Source organism: Abramis brama (assembly GCF_963993115.1).
Source record: "Abramis brama genome assembly, chromosome: 16".
Lineage (NCBI taxonomy): Eukaryota > Metazoa > Chordata > Actinopteri > Cypriniformes > Leuciscidae > Abramis > Abramis brama.
Genome location: NC_139978.1, coordinates 11,828,641 through 11,854,448, shown reverse-complemented (window position 1 = coordinate 11,854,448; position 25,808 = coordinate 11,828,641). Strand labels below are relative to the sequence as shown.

General features: G+C 35.8%; 1 protein-coding gene across 2 annotated transcripts; it reads right to left on the bottom strand.

The window, feature by feature from the left end:
• Positions 1-6,505: 6,505 nt before the first annotated feature.
• On the bottom strand, positions 6,506-22,289 carry elmod3 (ELMO/CED-12 domain containing 3). Of its 2 annotated transcripts, none has more exons than XM_084138469.1 (13): positions 22,225-22,289; positions 20,420-21,113; positions 17,817-17,888; positions 17,632-17,712; positions 17,480-17,549; positions 17,316-17,378; positions 13,222-13,310; positions 12,978-13,101; positions 9,775-9,897; positions 9,504-9,634; positions 9,315-9,391; positions 9,007-9,134; positions 6,506-8,523 (listed from the first exon to the last, which is right to left on the bottom strand). In XM_084138469.1, the coding sequence occupies exons 2-13, from the start codon at positions 20,453-20,455 to the stop codon at positions 8,279-8,281; spliced, it is 1,239 nt and encodes a 412-aa protein (XP_083994595.1). In that variant the 5' UTR covers positions 20,456-21,113; positions 22,225-22,289; the 3' UTR covers positions 6,506-8,278. The 2 variants fall into 2 exon arrangements, with proteins under 2 accessions (XP_083994595.1, XP_083994596.1); XM_084138470.1 differs by lacking the exon at positions 22,225-22,289 and adding an exon at positions 21,843-22,059.
• Positions 22,290-25,808: the final 3,519 nt, after the last annotated feature.

Sequence of the window (25,808 nt, the reverse complement as noted above, 5' to 3'; positions counted from 1 at the left end):
TCTTATAATTTAAACTTTGTTTAATGAAGTTGACCTCAATGTGATGTGATTTGTCTCCTAGCTGGTAGGTTGGAATATGGATAGACAAATGAGATTTGAGCAGTATGGGTAAGACTTTCAGAAAACTTTGGAGAATTAATTTTCATCATAATGTGGAAAATATGCTTCCATAGAAAGCCTTGTGTGCATTCCATAGAATAAAGAAAGTCATTCCATTTTGAAATGATGCATGCATGAGTAAATTATTCCTTTTTCTTTTTTTGGTTGAACTAACCCTGTCAGCAATATGATACCAGCTCCACCATATATTATTGTTAGGTTATTTCTCATCGCCCCAAATATTCTCAGCCCATTCAGTCAGGAATGCACAGTCACTGGAAGAAACACAGAAGCTTCTTAAGAGGTTTATTGTTCAGCTAGGGTTTATCAACTCAATGCCAAGGATACTTTGCCATATAAAATGAGCTAGGATGAAAGGAATGTTCAAGGATATAAGGATCCAAGGTACCAAGAACAGGGACAGATAACAAGGGACACCACCAGGCAATAATGTCTTCAGCAAAGATAAGGAGCAAGGAGGTATGTGCAATGGCATGCACAATACACACAGCCAATACTTCTCCTCTGAGAACTGAGAGCAGGTTTATATTCTCACAATTATGCTAAAGTTGGGTGATTTATGCAGTAGTCTAATATTTTAACTTACACTAATCTAGTTAGAAAAAATGACATTGAAAATAAAGTGTTGCAAATCCCACTGTACAATAATTATGAATATAATAAGAAAAACGTATTTTATAGAAAACTAGTTAATAAAGTAATTTTAGAAAGATTCTTAAATCACAATCACACATGACTTCTGGTAGAAAATTCCTTCCTAGTCCTCGAATGGAATTACTGTTGGCCTTTAGTGTCACAGACTAATGTAATATCCCCATAGTGGCAAGAAAATCTGAGCAATATGGAAAAGACACCTCATATCATCCCCCAACACACACACACACACACACACACACACACTTCCTGGACCTGATCTCTTGACCCATAAAGTAAATCTTCATTATGTCCCTTGTTTTAAAATTCCACAATACACCAGTTTGTTTTCTAAATTAAAAAGAGGTTTGCTCAGATAGGCAGACAAAATTACAGCATTATTTAAGGAGACAGTTCACCCAAAAATGTTATTCTGTACACGTACAACTTTGTTTCTTCAATGGAGCACGAAAGGAGATGTTTAGCAGATGTTTAGCTCTTTTCAATATAGCAAAGATGAATATAAAGCTTCCTAAATGACAAAAAAACATAAAAGTATGTTTATGGTAAAATGTTTTTTCAATGACAGACAGATACTAAATGACAGAGAGACGATGGCAGGATTTCAAGTGAAACGCACCTCTTGTGTATTTTGTGAGCAGTCCAGACCACAAGCAGTCCATACTCAAAGGAGAGCTGTATATTTGTGCTTGTATGTACAAATATGCCTTTGAATTGTGCTGAAGGACCAACCACAAAATGACCTTGCAGACCTTAGCAGGGAAAAAAGACTTTGTAAGGCAAGGAAGGAGAGGCTGGTATAAAAGTAATGAAAGTAGGAAAATTGTGCATTAAGGAGGGAGGGGCAGGGAAAGAACCAGAACATACAGCTGAGAGAGAGAGAGAGAGAGAGAGAGAGAGAGAGAGAGAGACGGAGGAGGGGGATATCAGCCAGAAGGCTCCCAAGATTCAGATGGGGAGCAGGTTGAAAGAATGTCTCATCACACAGAGTCTACAGTATTCAACTAGCACAAAGCTTTTGTTAAATTTGCAAACTTAAGAAGTTTTTCTGGAAGAAACACTTTCGTCTAAGTCATGGAAAGGCAGTGTGCTTCTCTGACTCACAACACTAAAATGTTGACAGAGGTTTAGCAGAAACCACTGAGCCTGTGATGAAGGGGAAAGAGGTTCTGCAGCTTGCGACAACATCTGAAGCGGTAGGAAGGGGAAACTGTGGCCAGCATGCTTATGTGTGAAAGATGTAGCCATCAGTCTTAAAACAGTCTGATTACATTCAGATGAGCATTCGCAAGACAAACTTATCTCTCCCTTTCTGTTGCTTTTTTGTATCGTAACCCTTCTCACAGTCAATGTCGAGTTGAACAACTTAAGAACAGAGCTATCACACAAAATTACAGCATTATTTAAAGGGACAGTTCACCCCAAAATTAAACTTATGTCATTTACTCACCCTCATGTCATTGCAAACCTGTACAGCTGTGTTTCTTAAGCGGAGCATGAAGGAGATGTTTAGCAAATGCCTACCTTTGTGTGAAAAAACAACAACATTCACTGAAATTATTTTCCTTCACCATATACCTCAAATCTCACAGGTTCAATCCTAATACATGTGAAATAGTGTCAGATCTGGCATCATGCAGTGACATGCATTATTTGAATGTACATCATCCCCACTCACCTTTATTGTCAAGTTAGGTTAAGTCACATTTATTTATATAGTTCTTTTTACAATACTGATTGTTTCAAAGCAGCTTTACAGTGAAAACAGGAAAATAATGCAACAAAGTTTGTTTCTGCTGTACAGCAGATCTAGAAGAAAATAACATCATAGTCCAGCTTAAGTTAAGTGATGGTTCATTTTTGTTGTAAAAAAGTTATACATTTAGTAATATATATATATATATATATATATATAGCCGCTCTGGAGAAAACAGTGATGTCATCTTCCAGCTTAGTTCAGTTCTCATACAATGAAGTCAATGCCGGCAGATCAATAATATTGTTGAATATTAAATGATTGTATGAAAAAGAGCAGTCAGGACATTCTGCAAAATAACACCTAATTAAATCTGTCCTGTTCTATTATTGATTTTAGTGTCTGTGTGCATACTGTATATTATTATATTAATATTTGAGAAACAAAAGTTTAGGAACACAAAGTTGTCTCCTCCATAAATTTGTATTGTTTCATTGTTTACAGGTCAATGTGGTGCAGACTCCCAACATAACCTGCTGACTTTCCCTTTTTAATGTCCCCTTACAAGTTAAAATGGTGAATTATGCTTTTAAAACTTATGATGCAAACCTTTTATTACAGAGAAGTGAAAGCTTTCCTTCCAAGTACTAGAACGGAGACAAATACAACAGTGCTGTTCTCTGTTCCAAGCATGCGTCTAAACACAAACTCCTTGGCCATCATTTGTGTCCTTCATCCAGACAGGATGTCATCTGGCATAAGCATTTCCAGCAGAGAGCGGCTCCTCAGCCTCGCCAGACTCAGATATCAGCCAGGACTATTCTGGAACTAAAGGAGATGTAAAAGCCAATAATTATAATAAATATTGCATTTATTATAATAAATGTTGAGGACATTTAAAACAACTATTTATTGGATACTTTGTTTTTGTCCTTGCCTCTTAGGAGGATGTGCCTTTTTCTTTGGCTCTCAACAAAGCAGGCCAGATGTTTGTCCTCTTTGATTCAGAAATTCCTGAAAAAAATAAATAAATCACTGGTCTCTCTAAATTGAGCCCTGAGAGAGCAGTCTGGATCTGCTACCCTGACTAAGGGACAGTATCAGATCCACAGCAGGTTTACATTTGATGTTCTGATGTGTCAGCCAGGGAAATGTAGGCCAAAATCCTCAGAGGAGCTGTGTGTAGTTCATTGTACGCAGGAAAAACAGTCCTATAATGAATACAAATGTCTTTCTGGATTACCATATTAAGGAGAAAAGCACTTCAAAATGGTGTATTTTTTAAAAAAAAACTATGCTAACAAAGTATTAAAGGCATAAGAAAAAAATTATAACACTTTATAAGGTTCACTTTGTTAATATTAATGAATTAGATATGATCAGTTTCTTTTAGAAAACTTAATATACGGCAATGGTCACTTTTCAATATACTTTTGTTGAGTGTTCATTATAATTAATAAAAAAAAAAAAATTCATGTTCATTTAACATGTCAAATGTATACAACTTGCAATGAAATCTTTTAGTATATGTAGATATTATACAGAGAGATGAATAAAAAGCAGTGTTCATTGTTACTCAATGGAAATTTCCATTAAATCTGTGGAGCTTCCAGTGGAGTTCTGCAGCACAGATTTCATGTGGGTCTTCTTGCTAGAAACAAGACGACATTCTCTGAGTCTACACCATCATCATTCACACTATATCTAACTCAATATAATTCCTGTGTCTTGTGACATTTGACATAGACATTTGAAACTTTATAAAGCAACAAAGATAAAAGTAATTCCTGATGGAAACCACAGTTGTTATTCATTAACAGATGAGAAAACATTCAGTACAGGAAGGCATATGCTAGTATTAAGACTGCATCAGGCATTACAGTAGACTGACCCCTAATGGTCAATACACACTATTACAATGCAAGAACGATAACACTGATATTTTCCATTTGGTTTAAACAGAAGCACATGTAAGGAATTACAATGTAACACAATTTAACATTGTTTTTAAAGTTGCATTTATTTATTACTCTTCATACGATACATCACTGTACCACCGCATATATTCTGAAATATATTTTCATTACAAAATAGGGATTCTACAATCAAGGTTCAGATATAATAAAATGCTCTGAAGGATCATAACAGACAATAATGATGCATCTTCAAATTAAGTGCAGGATATTTTGGACTTACTGTAATTTGATTCAGGGCAACTAAATGAATCAAATTGGTCATTTGGGTTTGTATCTTCTAAACAAATAAATTTCCTCTCTGTGGATCAGATAGATGAAGTATTGTGGAATGATTTCTTCTAAAACACACTGGGAAGAAATCTAACATATAGGAGAGATTCTAACATTTAGGATGGCGAGATTACTCATTAAAAGAGCTTGACCTCCAAACCAGCATCAAACCCACAAATGTTCCTTTTGGTCCAAACAAATATTGTTACATTGTGCCATAGTAGAGTCGAGTGAATCGTTTTTGACATATTGTAACGCTTGCAAAAAACCATTCACAAAAGCACAGTAAATACCAAAGGCCACAAAATCGTCTGATTTGTTTCGACGTCAAACCATTAAGATTGTTAAAAACATCCTCCAGCAAAGGTTCGGTTGCGTTTCAGCGTGTAAGACTACGGTTTTCACAAACATGGGCTATAGAAATATATACTGTAGAAGTCAATATTTTGCAGTGCTGCATTAGTGTACATACATATACATACAGTACATTCTCAAGCTAGGTAGATTACTGCAAGAGACACCACACCATTTTGTGCTACGACATGGGATCATGGCTGTCCTCAATCAAATGTCTGCCCAGAAGAGATTTGTCTGAAAGCCTGAGGTATGCATAATATGCCCCGGTAACAATCATAATGTTACAATCATATAATTTTGTGTATATATATATATATATATATATATATATATATATATATATATATATATATTTATGTGTATGTATATCTTCTTTTCTTCTAAGCAGGATTAACGCTAAAGAAGAAGAAAAGAAGATACATTAATAGTCATCTCACATACAGACCACCCTCTCCTTTAAAAAAACAAAAAACAAAAAAAAAACAGCAAAACAACAACTAAACAACTAATTGTGCACACATATACAAGAAAAGGTGCCAAACCAGGCTCATATCATGATTAGGATTGCTTGATTTGTAGGTTTGATTGTTCATAGGAGTTGTGAGCTACTGTAGTATGCAAGATAGGAGCACACTTGAGTAGTAACCAGCTAGTAACTGCACATGAGCTTGAAATATCCTAAAACAGAAGGAAATGTACATGTGCTTTCCATCGTTTTTTGGCCAGTACTCTCACTTGACAATATGTGTCTCCTCTTAACCGCTTGAAACTGAAATTAGCTGACATACTTCTACGCAACATCATAAAATTCACTCTTGCTTTCAGCAGGTCAGTGTGGAAAACAAATCATTGGGTTTGAAATACAATGCTTGCTGTGGAGTTTACAATAGCACTGAATTCACTCGGATATATAGGATTATGAAAGTGTTGAACCTGCTTATATAAACTAATACAAACCAGCCAGACTATATTAAATAACCCAGGAAAGGGTGATTTGCCTTTGTATATAAACATTCTTTTTCCCATCATGCTTTTGCTCTTATTCAAGTTTATAAAATACTACTCTGCTTTATATAAAATTAAACTGGCTAAAGTGACAGGACTTCTAATATACATCCACTGAGTATTTATATTCATGTGTCGTTTAAGAAAAAAAAAAAAACTACAAAATAATAAAATAAGAGCGTAACAAATAAACCTGAAACATACAGAACGCACTGTACTCATATCGTACAACAACACTTTGGACTAGGTAACTTAGACAAACATATGCAACCATACCAAGTTAGATTAACAAGCTTTTTTTAACAAGGAATTTAAAACAACGATTCCTGGATGCTACATCTCTAGCGCTACCTGGCATGCTTACAAGACGAGAGTGCAGGATAGGGTTGCAAAGGGAGGAAAGACTTTCCCCATTAAGTTTTTTTTTCCAAAATGTACAGTACATCACTGTCAATTTACATGACTGTTGCAACCCTCACATCTTTAATGGACCTGGACTAAGGAGAACAAGACGCAAATTACAAAAATACATCAAATTCTCAACTATTTTCTGCACTAACTTGAAGTGGCTCAACAGTAAATAAGGAATTCTACTTTGTTCGTGTTTAAATCAACAAGTCTCACGGTGTCCTTGACTATACTATAGACAGGTCTCACATGTCTACTTGAATGCTGTTTGTTAGATGCAAGAAGTTCAATAGAGTGATTCACTTTTAGATATTGAAGTTTTCGACGCGTCTCATGCAACTCTGAAGGAAATAATCGTTAGCTTACGTATAACATACAGCTTAAATGACCTGCAGCTTCCTGGCTAATGTTTTTTTTTTTAAGCCATGTCTTATAAACACGAGTAGCCCTATTAAGCCTTGTTTACACACTTTCAATGCTAAAAGTGCTGTAACAATTTAATCACTGTCCAACAATTTAAAAACACACCATCTATTCTCTCAGGACAAGCTAGTAGACAAGCTAGTAATGTCACAAGTAACCGATAACAACTTTTTTAGGATTATTTCTGGCATAACAGGGACTGACAACATACATTGTGGGCTCGTCCGGGATACTAGAAATGACCCAGCACAAGTTATTTGCCATGGGATCATCCTCACTCTCGTCCACATGTTCACAGTCACGTTATGACTACTTAAAACTGGAATGTACCTGCTAGAAACATGTAGGCTTTTGCTTCATGCAGACAAGCATAACACCTACAAATATCACATTCAACTTTGATTACTGTCCTAATTGTAGCTCAAAACGCAAACAGAATTTAGCTGATAAGGAAAATTCTGTTAATAGTGATCAGTCTGCAAGGGTCAATGTTAGCTTTGTAACGGAACTGCAAAATAGATACTCACACATTCATACATTTTGGTCTACAGGTCACTAAAATGCACTTTCCCATCAAAAAGATGTCCTGACTTTACCATTTCAGGCTCTTGTTGAAGAGTTCCTGCCAACAGAAACATGCCAGAAAATCTCTGAATCATATTGTGACATTTATCTCTCTAAAGGGACTCTATCTAAAGGGATTTTAAAAAAACAAAACTTTGGCCTATTGAGGCTATTTCCATCCAATGTTTTGATACCTCATTCCATTTTTCAACAGTGAAGAGTAAAGAGCCAACATTTGTTTATATTCGCTATATAAATAAAACATCTTCTTCAACATCAGTATAAACTCTGCCAACTTTCTTGAACATTGACTCGGTCACAGTGAACATGTTCAAATGACCATGAAGACCACAAGGCTTTCACTCAATCAAATACATGCCTAATAGTCAGGCCTTCACACAGGAAGTCTTTCTCACTCAATACCACAGTCGTGGGTAAGGTGCTTGCTTCTGCAGGCCACTCTGCAACTGCACACCAATGAGGCCTGTAAGCCTCTTTCTTCCTGACAGCTTCAAGACAACCTGCTGCCACTGAGGCAGGTCATTCTAAGATTATCCTTTTAAACCGATAGTTGCCAACTAAATCTACTGGTCTTTTTCATAGAAAGCATTAAAGAGCCAATATGTACTATAAGAGAACAGAAGACAGTAAAGAGTTTTATAGCAACTACAGTTACAACATAGACTTGTTTCTGAGTGTACTTAAGCAAGAAAGGACAGAAAGGAAACAAAGAAACAGAGAAAGACCAAGTTAGAGCATGAGAGATATTCGAGACTGTACAAATCAAATGCCTCGTCTATGTCTCTCAGATTAGTCTCGCCTCTCCCTCCATTTCAGGTGGCAGCTCACACACTCCGGTGAAATTTATCTCTTTCCCCTCCTTCCCGCCTTGACTCCCTGCTTGAGACCCAGTGTCACAAGGTGAAGGGTTGCTATGTGATAGTGTGTCTGGTGATGTCCGGTGTCCTGTCCCAGCACGTCGCTCCTTCAGGTAGCCCTCAAGACGTTTGAGAATCTGCTTGGGGTTCTTCTTAGCAAAAAGCTCCACTTCTGTGCATCACAGAACAGACAGAGACGTCATTTAAGTAGATAAACTTAAATGTTCAGCATCCAGGCTACCTTGACCAAAGGTGTTCAATCCTGCTCCTGGAGGGCCACCTTTCATCAGAATTTAGTCCTAGTCCTAATTAAACACACCTAAACCAGCTAATTATGGTCTTCAGGATCACTGAAAACATCCAGGCAGGTGTGTTGGAGCAAAACTCAGCAGAAAAGTGGCTCTCCAGACTACTCTCTAAACTACAAAGGGCAATATACACGTAAAACTCTTAAATTCACAGTAACAAGGGTCAGTGAGAGTTAAACATGTTTTTGGAGCAAACCTTTACTTATCATAAGCGGACTTTATGGGGGAAAATAAAAGTAAATTATGGCCCCTTCAAACGATACTGTGTTAATTAAAATCCCTGCTGAATGTCAGTAAACGATACCAAGAACAAATACTACGCTATTAATTTGTAACTGAAAAGTCACCTTTGAGTACATGGCCAGAATCCGAGATAGTTTTCTGCTGGTTCTTCCACAGCTGGTAGAGGTGCAGGAATGTTGCAACATAAAAATCATTCAGCACAGCTACAACCTGTTGCCTTCGGTTACACTCCCTAGGTGACATCACAAAGCAATAAAATGTTTTATTGCCATGAAAACAACTGAAGAGGTTATGTTAGGCTACAACACAAACACACCCAGATGATTTCAAAGCTTTAAAAAAAAACAATTAATATTGCTCAAAATAACCATCAGTTAATGTTCAGGTAATATTGTGACAAATGATGACTTACTTGGACAGCACTTCCTCTCTAAGAGCATGGAGGGCGATTCGGGTCATGTTGATTGACATCACACTGAACGGAAAATTCTGCAGGTGTTAAAAATTCAAATAAGTATTTTTATAATAATTTAATGATAAGTTTGTAGTTTTTAAGGCATGATACGTGAGCAAGTGTATGTTTCTTTGTGTTTTGCATCACCTGGACTGGATGCTGAGAGAGTTTGTAGATGTCTCTAGCAAGTGGTAGTATCTCTGGGTCCATGACGAAGTAGAGAATGTGCATCAGACCCAGAAAACCAGTTCCCCTTAGATCTGTAGCAGGGTCTGAACCTAGGAGTATGAAAGTGTTACACAAAAACAAAGTTTACAAACAGGTGACTTCTATTTTATGGGATCATGAATAATTAAATAGTCGATGAATGTGGTTTATCTTGATTTTTTAACACAGGTGCCTTAAATTTTTGACGTACCTTGAAAGCCCACATTCTCCCAGTGTGGTCCATAGCGAGGGCAGTCTGCTCGAGTGCAAGTCAATTTCCTGTAGACGGTCTGGAGTACACGCATGTGCACTGACTGTCCATTATCCAGAGAACCTACAGAATCACAAACATTTCTCTCTGCATTTCTCCTCTTCACTAGCCTGCTTCCTAATCTAGTTGTCTAATAAACCTGGCACTGTATATTACAAATATTATTGCTCTTTGACAAATTGCTTTAAATCCTCTTTTGCAAATCGCTTGCGTCTGCTAAATGCATAAATGTAAATGTAAGGTAAGCAAATACACCACACATGCAAGACATTTAAGATAGATTTGCACCAATGTATCGGCTACAAATATTCATCTGCCCATTTTTTATCAATTTTAAAACATCAGCATATTGGCAATAGCATGAAAAAAAAAACCTGACAGTTTATAAATGAACTGCATGAAAGCACGGAGTTGTTTAATGTTTGTTGCATAATCCAATGTTCCTCTCTGGGTAAATAATTAAATGCTCGCCCAAACAAAATCTGTACAAAATATAGCAGGGGTCGACGATAAGGACTGTAAGCAGGTTTGCACCAAGAAAGCCACTGAATTGAGTTCTCTTTCATGTCTTCTTGCACTTGAATGTACCAGTTCACAAAATTATCTCAAAATGACTGTCTTGGCAAGTATCCTAATAAACATAGTCAGTTATGCCTTAAGTGAACATATGTTTACAGTATCCATGCATTGGGTCTTAAAAAGCACTGTTATTTCATCTTGTATTGTATTTGTGTAGGCCAGTTGAATGTTAAATAGATCCAATCCATATTCAATGAAAATAATTAATACAAACTTTAATGCATGTGTTTTTGAACTTTGCTAATTTAAAACATGATCAAAACTGTAATATATTTTAATGACGAAAGTTCAAATAAGTAAGCAAGTGATAAATGTCAGTATAGGCTAATCGTTTTTCGTTAAAATGGATATTGGTATCGGCCAAAAAATCCAATTCTATGCATCCCTAATTTAATCAGTTACTCTGGTAGCCATCTGAACAACTTAAAATAGGTCATGAAATAGAAAATTAAAAATGTCCTTTATATTTACATTTATAAAAAAGGGTACTCTACAAAAAAAAAAAAAAACACTCAGTTTTATAACTCAAAGCTAACTCCCCATTTTCAAAAATGATCTTTTGTTTTCCACCTTTCTGAAATGATGTCGTAATGTCACGGTTTTCCTCTACACGCCCCTTAACATTTGTATGTAAATCAAGGAAGTGTGCTCTCTGCAAAATGAATAAGCTAAACTCCAGAAAAGATCTGAAAATGCATTTCACCACCTCTTTAACTGATTCTTCTACACTAAAAAACTAATTATTAGTGCTGTCAATCAATTTTAAAAAATTTATTTGATTATTATTATTAATCAAACATTTTTCTGTAATTAATCGCACCTAACATTAAGATTAACATCAGTTTTTACTATATTTTTATATTGTAAAAATTTCAAATTTATCCTCCAGTAGAAACAACATAAATGCAGTATATTTTTTGTGCAATGTTCAAGAGCAGTGAGTGATTTTCTTTTTTAGTCATTATAGTAGCAGGTTTATTAGGCTGACAGACTCAAATATACTGCCAGTACTGCACTGCATTCTCTTTTGTGTCTTATCACGCTTGAATGGTTACAAGGTTCTTGCAGGTTTCAGAAAGTCAAATTTAAGACCTTTTTAAGACATTTTAAGATCATAAAGATTGAAATTTAAGACCTACATGACGCATTGCCAAAAAAATATTCAAATCAAAGAATTCATTTTATTTCAATGAATTCAGTAATTGAAAAAGCATTAATTTAATTTACAGATAAACCAATCACATTAGTAATCTTCCACACCCAACAACGTGTGTCAGAGAAAAGAACAGAATCAGATATAATTTGTTTTTATAGAAAATTGTACTTTGCATATTATACTGTAAAAAATACATAATTAGTTGATTTTAGTTGATCATAGTTGATCATAACTAGAGATGAAATGGCATGAACATTAAAATAATACCATTAGAAATGATAGCCAGATTTTAAAAGTGTCTTGCAACATGTTATATGCTAACATGTACAAGTTCAAATAAAGTTTTGACAAAAAAGGTTTTTATAAAAAGATAAACCTCACATATTTCAGACTTTAAATAATTTTTTATAAAAAGAATGAGTCAAAAAGGATAAATCACTGACATTTACAATGCACTTTAGCTTATCTTTTAATATTAATAGTAAAATTCGGTCCGATTTTCCCATGGCGTCTGTCGTTGCTATGCAACCATGCAATGCGCTATCCTCAATGACAAAGAAGTTTTAGTGGCTAATGGATTTCCACCACCGAAAAACGCTTGCTGTGACTCTGCTACAAGATTTATTTATGGAGAAGAGAAAAACACCCGTAGTGTTTGGGTGCACCCGCATCGTTCCTGTTGACTGAGCTTTCAATGTTGTTACGGAAAGGGCAAAGCTGATTAGTTGGTTCTTGTCACATGACCTGCGGTGCGTTTGCGGCATTCTGAAGAGTTGAGATTTTTTTTTAGCTCGCTGCGCCTGGAAAAAAACGAGCGCGTCGCTTCAATTATGAGCGCGCGGCCTACATTTGAACGAACTTGAGCGCGCAAAAGACGCGATATGGCGAGCTACCTCAAATCAGGTAGCTCGCGAGCGACGTGTTGGAGACCCCTGCTCTAGAGCTCCGCTTTGTAGGCTACGACTCGATATTTTTTTGCTACTTTGTAATAACTTTCTGTGGCCAGCGTTTCTGGAAATGAATGAGGGTAAAACCTTTTTTAGACCTGACTGAAGAAAATCTGGCCGTTTTTAAGACGTTTTAAGGCCTTAAATTTAAAGTTCAGAATTTTAGACTTTTTAAGACCCCGCGGGAACCCTGGGTTTAAAAGTATTTGCATGAACAAGAGCTTGATCATATACTGTAACGCTAGCCAATGATTGATGGAAAAATTGCTTTAAATATTAATTACATTAATTACATTAAATATTTTTAACGCGTTAAACTAAATAGAATTAAATTGCATGCATTAACACAATCATTTTGACAGTCCTACAAATTATCCATTGGAATATATTAGTAAAACGATGTATGTAATCAATAAAACAAAGCATGCTACCTGACTTGTCAAGTCACATGTTCAACTCACATTGTGCGATGGCAAACACTAAGTCTCTCTCTTCTACAAGGTCTTTGTGTAGCCGTGGAGGTCCAAACAGGAAATGGGTGATGGCAGCCAATCCAGTCCTGTGAATGGTGGGCTGAATATTCTTCTGATAGAGGAGAAGAGCAAAGAAGAGAAAAGTATAAAATAAAGAAAAAAGAAAGAGAATGGTCTCAATAGTCATGACAATCATAGTGTCATAATGCATATTCACTTGAAACAAACTCACAAGCAGGTCTCCAAGATCAGTGGTCTGAAAATGCTGCAGAGCCTCATTGAAGGAGATCAGTGGTGATGGAGTGAGATCCTCAGCAAGAACTATAAAAGACACATTGCACGATCATCAAACAGCAAAATACATTTTGATATAAATAATAGCACGCTCCCTTTATCTGTTGCTGGTTTGAGAGATGGGGAGTCACACGCTCATTCATTTAGCGAAGATGAAAAGAGACTTATGATAAAGATGAACAGTTCTGAGCAATGAAAGCATGCACCTTAAAATCACTGTCATGTTAAAAAAAATCTCTAAACTTTTGGCTGCACTGACTGCCTGCTTCAAACATCATGAAAACACACTGCATATATGACACAATAATTGTAAGAAATTCTTATTTTATATTTTAGAAAGTAGAATAGGGGCAATAGTCTGGAATACTCTTAAGCCGGGCATACCCTGTGCGATTTTTATCCGATTTTGAGCCAATTTTTGACTTGAGCGACTCTTTTTTGAGTTGGGCTGAAAGTACAGGAAATTTGTCACGCAGTGTACAGGAGGAAACGAGAGGCGATTATTAACCTCTCCCAAACATGACGGCTTAAAAAAAATCTGAAGTCATTCAACCCCCAGTCTTCAGTGTCACATGATCCTTCAGAAATCATTCCAATATGCTGATTTGATGCTTTAAAAAATATTTCTTATTATTATCAATGTTGAAAACAGTTGTGCTCCTAAAAAATGTTGTGGACACCATAAAACATCGCTTAAAAAAAAAAAAAAAGCTGATCCCATAATTTTGACCAGTAGTTTGAACAGTCAATTATGAGGATCCATATCTATAAGAATGTCTATGTCGGGATTAGACAGCAAGTCAGATCACTGGATCTGGGAACAGTAAACGCTCCTTTAATTAGTGTTTGAAAACTTCTAAACCTTTTTAAAAAAACTTATTGCCAATTAACAAAACAGTAGCGTATACAAGGTAAGGAATCAATGACACACATATACATACAGGAGAGAGAAAAAGAAAAAGAAAAAGAGAGAAAACAGCTAATTATGGATATCGATATAGTGGTGTATGCAGGTACATTGGTAAGTAATGGGATATCTTAGTGATATAGGTATTAGGGGTGGGCGGTACACCGGTGTCATAGTCATCACCGGTGTGACATTGCGCCACGACATGGATTTTCTAATACCGTCAATACCATAATAAATCAATTATGTTCCTTGAACGGCTGCATTTACATTAGGGCTGTAGTCAACCAAAGAAATGCTTAGTCGACCAAAGTCCTGTCCTGCACAACGATTAGTCGACTAAAAAAAATAAAAATAAAAAAAAAAAAAAAAAAAAGACGCGATGTTTTGCATTTTGATTGAACATTTATTAAACAATTGTCAGAGCATTTATAAAACAACAACGAAAAAACGTTTTTGTTTTTGTTTTATTGACACCTGGGATCCCCCGCGAAACGGTTCTCATTCGCGCTTGAATAAGGCCGGCGACACACTGGCTGCTGGCGTGAGAGTCTCAGCTGCGTTGGGTGTCTGTTTTTATTTCGGCTCCCATGTTAAAAGGTTGGAGTTTGCACACTGCCTGCGTGAGACACGCGTCTCAGGCGCGGCTCGAGCCACGCGGAAAACGCGTGCATGCTAGAAATAGAACCGACGCCTGAGTGTTCCTGCAACAAGAGTGTTCTCTGGCTAGAGCGCAGAACAGCGGAGTTTGTATGAACCGAAGTGCATGCCTGAGCTTGTATTGCTGCTGTTGCTTTGACATTGTGGAAAATAGAATAAACAAAATGTATTAGACTTTTTACCCGTTATTATCAATCTAAATTAATCTCGTTTTTAATTTAGGCAAACTTAATTTCGTTTTTTCTTTATTTAAATTTCGTTTTTCTTTATTTAAATTTTGTTTTTTCTTTATTTAAATTTCGTTTTTCTTTATTTAAATTCCGTTTTTCTTTATTTAAATTTCATTTTTTCTGTATTTAAATTTCGTTTTTTTCTTTATTTAAATTTTGTTTTTCTTTATATAAATTTCGTTTTTTCTTTATTTAAATTTAGTTTTTCTTTAGGCCTATTTAAATTTCGTTTTTCTTTATTTAAATTTCGTTTTTCTTTATTTAAATTTCGTTTTTCTTTATTTAAATCTACCCTTTACTGTGTCAGTAATTTGTTAGTCAGAAAAATATTAGACTACCTTAAAAGTATTGCTTAATTAACAGACTGTGTGCGTTTTATATCACTAGTGCAGTGTCCGTTCTCGGAGAATATAGCCGCCCTGCTCGCGTGAGGTGCGCCGCTTCCCGCTCGCGCTGTTCTGTAGTTTACTATTAATTCTGAACGTGTCGCGTCTCGCGTGTCTGTCTATATTGCACCAAATGCGACACTGCACTCCCTTGTGAAGTCGATTGGATGAACGGTTCTCGAAATAATCAAAATGCAAACGGACAGACAGACACATAGAGATTACTACCTATATTCCTTACTGAGCACGAAGCAGCAGTGCAGCCAGCCACAGGTGCGGTTCCCGAGTGTTCTACGTGGTGCGCTAAACTGTGGCGCTGTTACAAAATAGCCTAAATTAAAGCATTTAAAGTTGTGGATAAAACATAGGCTAATTATATTTAGAATACAGTAATATATAACTGCTTATAAAGGAATAAATATCAAGGAGTAAATCAATGAAAATTTCTTTATTGGTGAAAAAAAAAAAGTTATACCGTGATATTATACCGTCACCGTTCAAAAGATGAAAAATACCGTGATATTAATTTTAGGTCATATCGCCCACCCCTAATAGGTATAGATAGGTAGATAGGTATAGAGGCAATTTAAGACAATCATAGTAATAGTAGTAGAGTTGTAGTGGAGGTAGTAATCATACTAATAATAATAACAATAATAATAGTAGTAGTAGTAGTAGTAGTAACAATGATAATATTCATGATAATAATAGTAGGATTAGCATTAGTGTATATTATAGTGTATATTATTACATTTATAATAATAGTAATAATAATAATAATAATAATAATAATAATACGTTTAGATCAGTCAATAAAATTATTGTAGATTTACACTATACTCTAGGTCTGGGAGCTGCTCCACAGCTGCCAGTGAGCACAACCAACATTTTAATTATTAATTCATTCTAAATCACCTAACATACAAACTCCACTTAAACTTAGCTAAAAGTCTTTAGATTGGCTTAAAGAATCTCGGTAGGGCTGCATAATATATCGAAATTATCGAAATATCGCAAATGTACAAAAGACAAAGAGAAAATCACTCACTGCTCTTGGCTGAATTACTTTTGTAGCTTTAATAAGAATCAGTATATATTTAATCCATACAGTGAAAACTAAGCAGTGTTTATTTTTACATTTGATTATTCAGTTTCTGTTGTTAAATAACCCTAATGTAGGATAATCTGAAACCCTAAACCCCGTGGTTTACACTGATGTTAAAATAACACTTATGCTACAGTAAAACACTGATGTTCACTTTCAGAAGTTGTAGGGATGTTTTCTTGTCACAAAAAGAATGTTAAACTCGTATGTAGTCTATATCATTTTAAATATATTTTAAAGATAATTTAAGTTTATTTTACACACTTTGAGCATTATCATATCGCATATCACATTTTTCTTCAATATCGTGCAGCCCTAAATCTCGGTCACATTTTGAGAGTTTCAGAGCAGTTTATGGTTCAGTTTACAGAGCCTAAACAAGTCTGATATTTCATGACACCTTATTTACTGAGATCTGTCAGGGGACAGATATTTTGCTAAAATTATATTAAAATGTCTCATGTCAAGAAAAGAATTTGGTCATATCACCCACTCCTATGTCTATATATAGTTATTGTGCAGTAAAAATCATTGCCCATTTGTTGCCCACATATCTCACCAAGAGATGCTAATGCTCCAGATTGTATCTGACAGCGATCAGGTTTCGTAATGTATCTATTTTAGCCAAGGAGGTGATGCCATCTCTCCAGGGTAGGGGCGTATGCTTAGTCATGGTGACGTAATGTGCTCAGTATCCAGGCTGACAGGACGTTGTTTCCATGGTGACAAGGTAATTGGTCTCACCTGGTTGGATGCTCTCCAGGGCATCCCACTCCTCTTGTGCTCGCTCCACCTCCAAGCTCACCTCTAGACAGAAAAAAAAAAACCACACATATAGAGTAAAGGATGTTGCTGAACTACTGACATCATTCTGTGTGTAAAAAGTTTCTGAGTGATGAAGTCTTTACCTTCTGTTTTAGTCTGATTGCCTCCTGCTGCCAGAGACTGTAAGAGTCCATTCTGTTTTAGTGCTGAGATCTACACAACCACAAGTTCACACAGTTACCATTGCTATCCAAACCAGTAACATCATGTGACTTTGTTTAAGTGAAATACTCACTGGGACAGTTTTGAGATAAGGGTTGCCATTCACGTTGCCATTCTCTTTGATGCAATTACCTGGAGACAATCCATTTAGGATCTAAAAAAAAAAATCCAAAGCACAGCAACAGAAAGCAACCGTGATCCATGCAAATAGTGACAAGACATGGTTTCACTGAACAAATTTTAGCAGTGTGTTCTCACAGTTGTGCATTTGGAGTGCCCATTGGTTAGGTCCTCTGTCTGCTTACATTCTTGTGGAAAACCATTCAAGCCCTAAAAGGGAGAAATTAAAATACATATATATATATATATTTTTTTAATCGGTAACACTTTACAATAAGGTTCATCAGTTAACATTAGTTAACTACCTTAGTTAACATGAACTAAGAATGAACAATACTTCTAAAGCATTTATTAATCTTAGTTAATATTAATTTCAGCATTTACTAATACATTATTAAAATAAAAGGATGTATTTGTTAACATTAGTTAATGCACTGTGAACTAACATGCACAAACAATGAACATCTGTATTTGTATTAACTAACATTAACAAAGATTAATAAATACTGTAACAAATGTATTGCTCATAGTTATTTCATGTTAGTTAATACATTAACTAATGTTAACTAATGAACCTTATTGTAAAGTGTTAACAAAAAATCTGTATTGGTAATATTATTCCTTTCCCCAAATTTTTTTGAAAAGCTGCCACAAATGTTTGAAATTCAACTACATTTAAAATGCAAGTATGTCTGAAATGAATTCTATCAAAGTATTTCCAATTGAACATTTTAAAAGGAATTGCAATGTCCATTTGAAGCTGCACTTTAAAGTCTAAAGTCATAATTTAAAGTCTAAATTATGAGCACTTTACAAATGCAATTACGATTACATTTGAATAGTGCTTTTAATTTACAATATATAATCTCCCTAGTCAGTGTGGTTTCCATGTTGTGAAATTCCCTCTGTATTGTCTGCTCCCAGAGTAAAACAAAGAGAGGAGGTGTAAATGATGGTATGCATCACCTGTTAAGAAATTTTAAATGCAGCATCAACTGGACATCTGTGTATATGCATGCCCCAATATTACAAAATCAGTCCTGAGCTAGTATACTATAGTACAGTATAGTTTGGCTTTTTCATAGATGAGCAGACTAAATGGACTTCTATGTTTTATTTCAGTTCTCAGTTTCGTTTAAAGATCTTTGACTTTCTTCATTAAAATCATTAAACACTTTGATCTTTCTCCAAAAATTCATTAGTAAACCAAATAAACTTTATAAAAATTAAATTAATACAAATTAAATTAATAAAAAATTCCTTATTCCCAAATAAACTGTATAAAATTAGCAGTTTAGATTAGGGATGTCACAATATACTGGTATTAAAAAATATAACCATATTATTTAAAGGAATAAATATTGATTGCACGTTAACACAACAGATCCGATAATATTGTAAACAATCCAGAGCCATTATCTATCTGTTTGTTCTCTCGCAAATATTTTGTGTTCCCCAAGAAACCAGAACACACAGTTTCTCGGTGGAACGTTTAAGTTTTTATCTCTTGATTTGTGGGTTTGTTATAGGTGAAAGTGCAATAATTCTGATGAAATGTAAAAATAAATTTCTCAAATGACAATGTGATTATAATTTTGAGCAAAATAATTGTGATTATCAATTTAACCATTATGCAGCATGACAAAAATGTGAACAGTTTTCACTGACTAAAACTAGACTAAAAATCCCTGACATTTAGGCCTGGTTTCACAGACAGGGCTTAGATTAAGCCAGATTTAGGCCTTAGTTCAATTAGGACATTAAGTAGCTTTTATAAACGTGCCTTAGAAAAAAACATGGGAACTGATATATTTTAAGATATGCCAGTGCAAGTTGCTTTCATTTAAAACAGCTCAAACATGCGTTTTAGTCTGGGACTAGGTTTAATCCTTTGTCAGTGAAACCAGGGGTTAGTCGGCTAAAACTTCACCAAACAAAAACAGGACAAGGTTGACTAAATATGATAAAAACTAAAAAGTACATTTAACACAGGACTAAAAAATAGCTGACAAAACTAACACTAGTTAGTAGAGACACTGCACAGACACAGGTAATTCACACACACATCTCTCTCTTGATAGGCTAATTAATTCAAATAAATGTTATAATTCAATCAAATAAATGTAACCTTACCGCACTACTTTATTTGTCTGATTTAAAGCAGGCAAAATGCTAGATCTAACAAGTCTTAGTTGATGAAAATAACCGTCATTTTAACCCTTGCCATCAAATTTAGTGCTACAAACATTAATAACAGCTTTAACTTGTCAATGCTCGTAAATGACCATGTATAAGCGGGATCATTTATGGCTAGCTGTGCACGATTTTAATGCATGACGTGGATGCAAAGAATCAGCTAAACAATTTTTAAAATAGTTTTAAAATAAAAAACTATCAAAATAAAACACTGACTTACTAAAAAATATATTTTATGTTTAAATGTCATGTGACCATTAACCATGAACATGCATTTGTGTCGTAAAATTGTTGAAATATTAAATTAAAATCTATATTAAGTAAACATTTTACACCTAAGAAGTTCTGCTGACAAAACTTTTGGGAACCCAACTCTAGAGGAGACAAATGGGCCTTTTTCTTATGAGAAATATATATTTTGCTGTCTAATACTAACAGCTGAAATATTAAACAGATCTGATTTGATTTTTTTTTTTTTTTTACCTGTGGAAGTATAGTGTAAGTGTAGTGGCTTGTAGTACTCTAGGTAAGGATGTCATACATACCTCTGTATGTACTGCGATAGCAAGAACCCCTTCCATGACATGAGTCCACTGTCTCGCTGTCCCCCTACTGTCCACCCATCCTGTGGACTAGGCCAATTGTAAACACTGCACACTGGACACACATGGTTCTAGAGCACTTTTAACGCTTTCAGAAGCACCTGCTCCTTGTCCTACAAGCGTGGATTAAGACTGAAACAGCAGAAGAGCTTTCAGTAGTGCATTGTTTAACCGTGCCACTTCTTGAGATTCAAAGAGGGGCTGGTAGAAACAAAGTTGGGCCAAGGAGTAGAAGCATAATTTCAGTAGTAACAAGCCTAAGGTTTTGTTCTAGTGGGACTGTGCAGCGAGTTGTGAATCGTGATGGCCTTGTTAGAGATGGATTTCTCAAGTCCGTCAAGTGCTAATTGTACCGGGTCTGTGGAACGTTAATAGGTGAAATTTAGGCTTGTTATAGGTCCACTTATGTGAGACTGGAGTGTTGCAAAAGGAGCAGAAATCAGACATTGATTGGGTACAGCAGTGATGAAGCTGTATTTGACAGTGCCTGTGTTGATGACTCTGATGAAATTCTACTTGGAGGATTGAAGGCTTATTATGGGGATGTCGCTAAAAAGGGAGTTTAACGATGGATTTGAGGGTTACTAAGGGTCTCTTCAGAATCCTCCCTGTGGCCTTCTGATGTCAGCAACTGTCTCTGTAGGATACAATAATAAATATTAGAGAATATGCAAATTGTATAATATATAACATATTTCAAAAGGTATATACAACGCAAATATCACCGTGTGCAGAATATATAGGCATGATACACTCTCCAGTTTTCATTACAGAACAATGTAAAGGAGCGCTGCACAGAAAACAGGCATCCAAACGGGATGACGTCATCTTATCAAAACTGCATCCCTATGAAATCGAAATAGATGAAGTAATACGATCATCAATTACCACACAGGTGCAATTTCAAACGGTTCTTTTCGTTTTGCAATGTCTTTAATGTGCAGACAGGCTTTATACGGCGGATAACTGAATCTATTGCATTCATAAAAATAAAACGGATGAGGGGTGACGTCATCTATATCCTGACTCACAAAACCTTAACTAACTAAACATTATAATAAACATGAACGACAGACAACTCAAAAGACAAAGTATTAATCGATAATTAACGTTAATTTGGATATCAGCGACATCAGATATGATGCATCAGTTCCAAATGCGGCACAGCATGAATGTATGACAGCATCCAGTGAACTGTCAAACACCTTTACAAAAGATACATTAACCATCATCTAGATACATGACGGTATTACTCTACACGTATTTTACTTCAGCAATCACTAATATAGCAACATATATCAAGCATGAAAGATTTATCAGACGGCTAATCATGATAAAGACCAACAACAAAAACTGACCAACTTACTCGCACAACAGTTAGGCTATTTCTGCCACAAATAACGGTACATTTCAGCCCCCTCCTCATTCTCTTCAAGTTAAATGAGCAACACGAAACGCTCACATTTACCTCAGCACTAAAAACCTGCCGTTACTTATTTCAGTTTAAAAAATGGTTATTTAATGTCACATTTCAGTCAGTGACTGGTAAAGCGTCTGTCTCGCGACCTGCTCGAGCTAACATTAAACTCAATCTTTTTGTACTCTCGCTTCTAGCTTAGCTAACTTGCCTATAATTAGTCGTTTACGAGACAATGTACACCAAAACGTGCGAACAATGTAGCGTTGTCTTTCTTAGCTGCTAATTACGCAATTACATGATAGGTATTAAACATTAGTTTTATTTTTACCTCAGTTTCTCTCCCTCCAATCTCGGCTTCCCTTCCCCCTTTCCACAGTAACTGAAAACCCCGACGCCTTGTGGGAATTGTGGTTCTTCTACTGTAAATAGACTTCCGGTGCTGTAGGAGTGCTTAATGTCACGCTGTAAAGTTTTTTTTTTTTTTTTACAGTATTTCAGCAAAAACAGTGACTTCTGTGCTTAATCTAAAAATATATAAAATAATATTTTTAATTTATGTATATTCCATTTTATGATTTTTTTTAATGGAATATACTCACCTAAAGGATTATTAGGAACACCATACTAATACTGTGTTTGACCCCCCTTTCGCCTTCAGAACTGCCTTAATTCTACGTGCCATTGATTCAACAAGGTGCTGAAAGCATTCTTTAGAAATGTTGGCCCATATTGATAGGATAGCATCTTGCAGTTGATGGAGATTTGTGGGATGCACATCCAGGGCACGAAGCTCCCGTTCCACCACATCCCAAAGATGCTCTATTGGGTTGAGATCTGGTGACTGTGGGGGCCATTTTAGTACAGTGAACTCATTGTCATGTTCAAGAAACCAATTTGAAATGATTCGAGCTTTGTGACATGGTGCATTATCCTGCTGGAAGTAGCCATCAGAGGATGGGTACATGGTGGTCATAAAGGGATGGACATGGTCAGAAACAATGCTCAGGTAGGCCGAGGCATTTAAACGATGCCCAATTGGCACTAAGGGGCCTAAAGTGTGCCAAGAAAACATCCCCCACACCATTACACCACCACCACCAGCCTGCACAGTGGTAACAAGGCATGATGGATCCATGTTCTCATTCTGTTTACGCCAAATTCTGACTCTACCATCTGAATGTCTCAACAGAAATCGAGACTCATCAGACCAGGCAACATTTTTCCAGTCTTCAACTGTCCAATTTTGGTGAGCATGTGCAAATTGTAGCCTCTTTTTCCTATTTGTAGTGGAGATGAGTGGTACCCGGTGGGGTCTTCTGCTGTTGTAGCCCATCCGCCTCAAGGTTGTGCGTGTTGTGGCTTCACAAATGCTTTGCTGCATACCTCAGTTGTAACGAGTGGTTATTTCAGTCAAAGTTGCTCTTCTATCAGCTTGAATCAGTCGGCCCATTCTCCTCTGACCTCTAGCATCAACAAGGCATTTTCGCCCACAGGACTGCCGCATACTGGATGTTTTTCCCTTTTCACACCATTCTTTGTAAACCCTAGAAATGGTTGTGCGTGAAAATCCCAGTAGCTGAGCAGATTGTGAAATACTCAGACCGGCCCGTCTGGCACCAACAACCATGCCACGCTCAAAATTGCTTAAATCACCTTTCTTTCCCATTCTGACATTCAGTTTGGAGTTCAGGAGATTGTCTTGACCAGGACCACACCCCTAAATGCATTGAAGCAACTGCCATGTGATTGGTTGATTAGATAATTGCATTAATGAGAAATTGAACAGGTGTTCCTAATAATCCTTTAGGTGAGTGTATATTTGTATTTTCACAATAACTAACAACAATAATAATAGTAAATAATGGCATAGTTTATTCTTAAATGCTTTCGTCTCAACAGTCCTTCAAGTAACAGAGAATTTCCTAAAACTATGCAAATGGCAAAACATCAAAACACACGCTTTGCTTTGTTTTTTTCTTTGTTTGTTTCGTTTTGTTTCAAAGAGACAGCAGTCGGTTACTTAATCTGAAAGGATTCTTGTATAATTATGCCGTTTTATGACATTTTTAAGATTCAAAAATCTAAGATTCAATCAGTCCATACAAAAGTGCAGAACATCCAGTGAGTAGATGCAAACCACATGGAATGAAGGCAGAAAAAGGATCCAGACACAAAACTGTAGGCAAAAGCTATACATTTTATTCCATCGAGGTCACCAAAAAAGTAAAAAAAAAAAAAAATGTGTCATACAATTCCAATACAACTATGCATGTCATTTAATTTCTAGGACATTACCATAATACAACAAATAAGGACGTTTATATATGTCATATGTTCAAGTGCATATTTACAATCCATTTTCTACATTCTTATCACAAGTAAACCTTTATACCTTACATAACATTTTAAGTTAATAAACAACACCATTGGCAAACATGTATATCATGCCACAAAAATATTTTACAGAAAACAAATCATGGACAATTCCTCATTCATTGGCTAGTCTACTATCTAGCCAAAAAACATACATGAAAGGGCGTATTGATCAACACGAAAACTTAAAACTACTTACCTCAAGCTCCATTAGCAAAATTGGCATGCCAAGTTGGCCTCTTTTCTAGTCATGACCTTGTCCACATTCTCCTCTTTCGGTTCCTCCTCTTTTTTTCAGCGCACTTAAAAGCCACAAATGCCAAAGTGCGATTTATCTTGCACTATTTAACACTAGCACAGGCTGATGACATTTTATTCCAACTTGTGTCATAGCCTATTCAGTAGGTGTCATCATAATACAGTCTACATACTGTACATGTTGTACCCAAGTTTATTAGATCCACGTCTAGCTCTGTAACAGGGGTTAGCCACTTTGGCCCTCAAGATCCACTTTCCTGCAGAGCTTAGCTCCAACACAAATCAAACAAGTCGATGTGAAAAACTATGAGAGAAAAGAGGAGGATCAGAAAAAAAGTTGCACCAACCCAATCATTTGTTAATATATGCCAATGTTTATTATTATTATGTTCTTAATTTGTGTGGTGTGGTGGTGCAAGTAATATAAAAAGGTTTATTTTGTTTTGTCAATCTATGAGTTGCATTCCACACCCTCTCCAGTGCATCATCCAAACTACTTCATAGGATATCCCCCGAGGAAACATTCCTTATAAATGTTCACCTCTTGATATTAAAATTTAGAATATAAAGAACAAATGAGCTCTTCTGGTATTTTTTTTCCTACTATGGAAGTCAATAGGGTTCATCAACTGTTTGGTTACCGACATTCTTCAAAATATCTTCCATTGTGTTCAGCAGAAGAAAGAAATTCATACAGGTTTGAAACAACTTGAGGGTGAGTAAATGATGACAGAATTTTCATTTTGAAGTGAACAATTCCTTTAAATGTGGAAATTAGTAATAAAGAAGGAAGAGCGTCCAAACTTGGTTAAAACAAAATTAAAAAATAACATTTTCATACAACTACCCATTTATGAGTACCAGCAAAGTGTAATGCAGCCAGGCTTATAAATTACTTTTAAGTGGAAATAAAATTTGCATAAATCATTTTGAGTTTTGGATTTTGACACTCTTTCTGTTCCAACTGCTCATCCTTTTAAGGTTTAATTTCTGAATCCTATTTGCATACACATCTTTTCTTGATTACTGTACAGTTACATTATAATGGCAAATGAGATAAAATGGATTTAAATACAAAGAACAAACTGAGCTTGTATGTACAATCTTGTCTAAGATCATAAGGGTGTTGGTGGAACCAAAAGTGTTCTGATCACACCTGGATAACAAATACTAATAATAACGTACTAATTTAAAGTCCCCTGTCAATAATTGTATCCCTTTAAAGGAGAACTCCGGTCAATTTTAACATTGAGCTCATTATTTTGTAAATTTGGAGTGCTG